At 55.8% G+C, this 4,581-nt stretch overlaps 1 protein-coding gene across 1 annotated transcript; it reads left to right on the plus strand.

Annotated features, from left to right (window-relative positions):
- Window positions 1-896: 896 nt before the first annotated feature.
- Window positions 897-3,533, plus strand: LOC128727875 (uncharacterized). The gene has a single exon (XM_053821827.1). It carries the CDS (start codon window positions 897-899, stop codon window positions 3,531-3,533), a length of 2,637 nt encoding a protein of 878 aa, XP_053677802.1.
- Window positions 3,534-4,581: the final 1,048 nt, after the last annotated feature.

A 4,581-nucleotide genomic window follows, 5' to 3' on the forward strand; every position in this document is an offset into this window, starting at 1 on the left:
CAAAGTGTCTTTCTTTCCGGTCATCCTTGCGGCGTAGCGTAAATGTTTATTTATATCTCGTGATTTTTTCTCTCCCTTTCTCTTTTTCTAGTCTCTCTCGTGCAACTCTACGGGTACAGCGGGTAGACTTGCTGGGCTTCTCGTAACAAGCGTAAAACAACGGCAAATTGTCACCATCTACCAGTGTCCAGTGCCAGCAGTCCGTACCAGTGAACAGCCAGTGCACACGGACATCAACATTGGACGCGATGTCCTCGGACGGTTCCGGCATGATCCGTGTCGTCACGGCTCGTCACGTCCTGAGGCCGTTCACTGCGGTCGCCCGTTGCAAGTGTCGCTGGAATTGAACCGATCTCGCGAACCACTCTTCACTGCATCACGTCTACCGTGCTGTACGCGACTAATTGCACGACACCCCACCCACGGGGGTTGGAAGGAATTAAAAGCACTTTATTGTACCGCACCGGAGTTCCACGTGGGACGTGCTCGTCCTTAACACCGCGACCGAGCAGTGGACGAAATCAAACGCTAATCAAACACGTCGGGCACGTGCCACGACCGCGCGAATGATAATTACTGCTTCCCGGGAAATGGGACCCTTGTGTCGGTGCGTGCGTGAGACTGCGCCAGTGATCCTTGCCCGTGAGTGAACGCGATGATCCCACTAGCGCCCCCTATCGGTGCGCCGTCAGACTACATTCCCTGCCGTTGTGTGGGCTCGATTGGAGCGCCACACCGGAGATAGCTGAACGCTTGGGTTTAGGAGCGCAGCAGGCGCATTTAGTGTGTGTGTGTGTGGAAGTGCGTGCGTGCGTGTGTGTTTGGCATTTAGTGACGAGGTTGGGACGGGTTAGGGTGAACCGCGGTGAGAGTGCATTTCACGTAGGTGTAACAGTATGACCCGGTGGAGCGCATCCTCGACACTGGTGGTGGCCTTGGTGCTAGCAATGGCCACCGGATGGGCTACCGGGTGCCCAGCGGAAGTGTGCGTGTGTAAGTGGAAGGGCGGCAAACAGACGGTGGAATGTGGGGGCCGCTTCCTAAACCGACTCCCGGATGGGATGGATCCGGGCACACAAGTGCTCAACTTCTCCAGCAACAGTCTCACGATCCTGCAGAGCGAACGGTTTCGCAAGATGGAACTGATCAACCTGCAGAAGATCTACATGGCACGGAATCAGATCGTAAAGGTGCACGATCGAGCGTTCCGGGGGCTCACGAACCTGGTCGAGCTGGATCTTTCCGATAACACGCTCTCGGAGGTTCCGACGGAGACGTTCCAGGACTACGCGGCATTGATGCGGCTTTCGTTAAGCGGGAATCCGATTCGGGCGTTGCGAACGAGTGCGTTTAAACAGCTGTCCTACCTGACGACACTTGAGCTGAGCAACTGCCAGATCGAGCTGGTTGAAGATGAGGCGTTCATCGGCATGGATAACCTCGAGTGGTTGCGACTTGATGGAAATCGAATTGCGACGATTCGTGGAGCGCACGTGTTGCCAGAATCGTTGCATGGCATCAACCTGCAGAGTAACCGGTGGCACTGTGATTGCCATCTAACGGACGTGCACACGTGGTTGAACAGCTTCAACGTGCCACAGCGTGAGGAGATTCGATGCAGTACCCCTGCACGGTTGGTCGGTGAACCGATCAAGGCACTTCCGGTAGACGATCTGGCGTGTTTGCCAGTAGTGACACCGGAAACGTCCTATCGAGAGATCGCCGAAGGTCGCAACATTTCGCTCGACTGTCGGATAGCAGCCGTGCCCGAGCCAACTGTGGCGTGGCTTTTCCAGGGTCAAGTGCTTCTAAACGACAGTTTGCTATCACCAAACCTGCACTTGTACTACTATCAGGACGAGCTGGATGGCGCTAAGCACAGTGAGCTGTTCATTTACAACATAAATGCGGACGACAACGGCACGTACTCGTGTGTGGCCGAAAACTCAGCTGGACGCGTGCAAACGAACTACACACTGCACGTGATCGTGAAGGAGGAGCCCGTCGTCGAACAGGTCACCTTCTCGGAGGAGTACTTCCTTGCGATCGTGGCTGCAAGTGCTGCCACCGCGTTACTCCTGTGTCTGTTGTGTTGTGTGGTTGCCTGCCGTTGTGCACGTGGTCGGCGTTCGTCCGCCGGTGGCAAAAAGGGCCGTAATGGAAAACAGGGTGTCGAAGGCTCTGGTGGACCACCAGGTCAGCAGAAGTGTGCCTCGATCACACACGATCTTGGTGAACCGCTGGGTGGTGCGAAACTGAATGGAGCACTAGCGCTCGGTGACGGTGGCAATCCGCAGGACATCGTGCTTTATCTGAATGCGAACCCCAACGGGTTGGACAAGGCCGCACTCAACAGTATGACGGCGATGGCGCAATTCTGTAGTCCACCTTCGGCACGCAGCTATCAGGATCAGAACCCCGATCTCATCAACGACGCCGAAAGTGGGCAGCTGAAGGGACGCGTTGGAGGGCTTCGAGTTGATCCGGCGGCTGATTCCGACCTTGGTGAGAAGGATTCGGACGAGCAAAGTAGCGTGCAGGATGGTGGCAGTGAGGTGAGCTTCCAGCAGCAACCCCATCACCACCCACACCAGCACGCGCAGCAACCGGGAGGTCCTTACTATCCGCAGATGGCCTTGCGAGGACCGCGTTTTGTCGCGTCCGCGCTTTCGACGCTTCCGCGAGGTGCTTCGGCGTCGGCAGCGGTGACGCTTGGGGGTGGAAAAGACGCCCTTGCAGCCGCCTACCAACATCAGGTCGACATTCACCTGAGTCCGGGGTGTTTCCTCGATCAAAACGGCTATCCGGTGGATTTGGGGTTGATGGCGCCCTCTAGCGGACCACCTGTCAACTATTATCGCACGTTGCCACACAAGAAACACCAGCAGGCTGCAGGACCGGGTAAGGCTTTAGCGAGGTACGCCAACGACGCCGAGTTTGTGGGTGGAGGTCGTCCTTTACCACCTGCTTCACCCGCGACTACCGCCTACCCGTTGTACGCACCCACCGACGTGCGATACACGGCCGAAGGTTATCCGCAGGGCCAAATCGGGGAGCATTCGCAGTTTCCATCACCCCCGGACGGTTACAAGGCCGATCAGATGCACCCTGTGGCTTACATGAGTGCGACAGCAGCGGCAGCAGCTGGTTTTTGCGCTCCCACCCAACAGTGGCCCACCTTCTTGCCTGGGTTCCATCCGCAGCTCATTCCCATCATGACGCCGGGTGGTGGTGGAGGTGCTCTGCTCGCTTCACCCATGCTACCATCACCTGGTGGCCAGCCTCAACTTGGAAGTCCACAGACCCAAGCAGGACTCACGCTGAAGAAGTGCTCCGTGGGTGCACAGACATCGGAGCTGGACAAACGCACCATTCCGGAGCAGCGCGAGGACGAGGAGGACGAAGAAGATGCGGAAGGAGAAGGAGAGGAGGGTGGCGAGCGAGAGGGAAAACTGCGACACCTGGCAGGTCCGTTGGCGGACAGTCCCGACGAAGGATACGTGGGTGATAGCCACGAAACGAGCGACATTTGACAGCAACCGAAGCTGGACCTGCACCAACACCATCGGCACCTGCACGCACACCAGCAGCAGCTCGAGTCGGACGACGTGCCGTTATAAGGGCGGTGTCACCCTGCCAGTAGGAGCCCCTGTACATTTGTAGTATAATGCGAGCGCAAACTCCACCCAAAACTCCCCTCACTCACGACACCAACGAAGGACCTTTTGGGTCGCTTTTCCGAGCCATGGCGTGCTCGGAGTTTCGCTTTTCATATGCTGTGTTTCCTCGGAGGTTTCACAACGCCCGACGTCCTTCCACATCCTTTTGCGGAGGCGGAGATCGTTCCCCCCTTTTGCGTGTAGATAAATTGGCGATGCGCGGTGTCGCGCGAGTAGTGAAAAATTTCCCCCGACCTTAAGCAAACACTCGCTCGGTCTCTGATTCCCAGCAGATCCCAACAAAACACATGTCCCTCGGGCACCGGCTTGACTTAAGGCACGCGGACGCACAGTGTACATTGTTAGTAGGCATTGGAGTAGCTCCACAGGATGTGTGCCGTGTGTGCTTGTGTGCGTGTGTGTGCGTGTGTGTGACAGGTTGCCATTGACGACCACTTCACTTGCGTTCGGTTTTCCACGCGTCAAATGGGTTGTTGGTTGATTGAAAGTATCAATTTCGAGTGGAAATGTGCCGCTGGAAAAGTGGAAAGCTTTCTCCCGCATACACATACACAAACACACACACACACGCGCGCGCGCTCGCTGAGGTGTAATTGGCAATGGGAAGTGATTATTGGGCATGTTTTTTTTTGTGTGAAGATTCAAAAAGGAGAGAGAAAAAAGCGAATCCCATTGACCCAAGCACTTGAACTCGGAATTACGTTAACAGATAACGGGGAGCGAAACGAAAGGTGCGAGTAAAAATAACAAAAAAAAAAAGGAAAGCTCACCAGTGCCAGAACATTTCCCGCAGGACCTGTTTGAGTGAAGCTATCGACTGTGCGATCCAGATGTATTTTCGTGCGTGTGAGTGTGTAGTAGGTGTGTGAATGTGCATAGGTGGGCGAGCAAACCCGCATAA

This window comes from Anopheles nili, chromosome 3 (assembly GCF_943737925.1).
Source record: "Anopheles nili chromosome 3, idAnoNiliSN_F5_01, whole genome shotgun sequence".
Lineage (NCBI taxonomy): Eukaryota > Metazoa > Arthropoda > Insecta > Diptera > Culicidae > Anopheles > Anopheles nili.

Bases quoted from the DNA above. Each gene is read 5' to 3' on its own strand.
- LOC128727875 (XM_053821827.1), top strand. From the start codon at position 897: ATGACCCGGTGGAGCGCATCCTCGACACTGGTGGTGGCCTTGGTGCTA.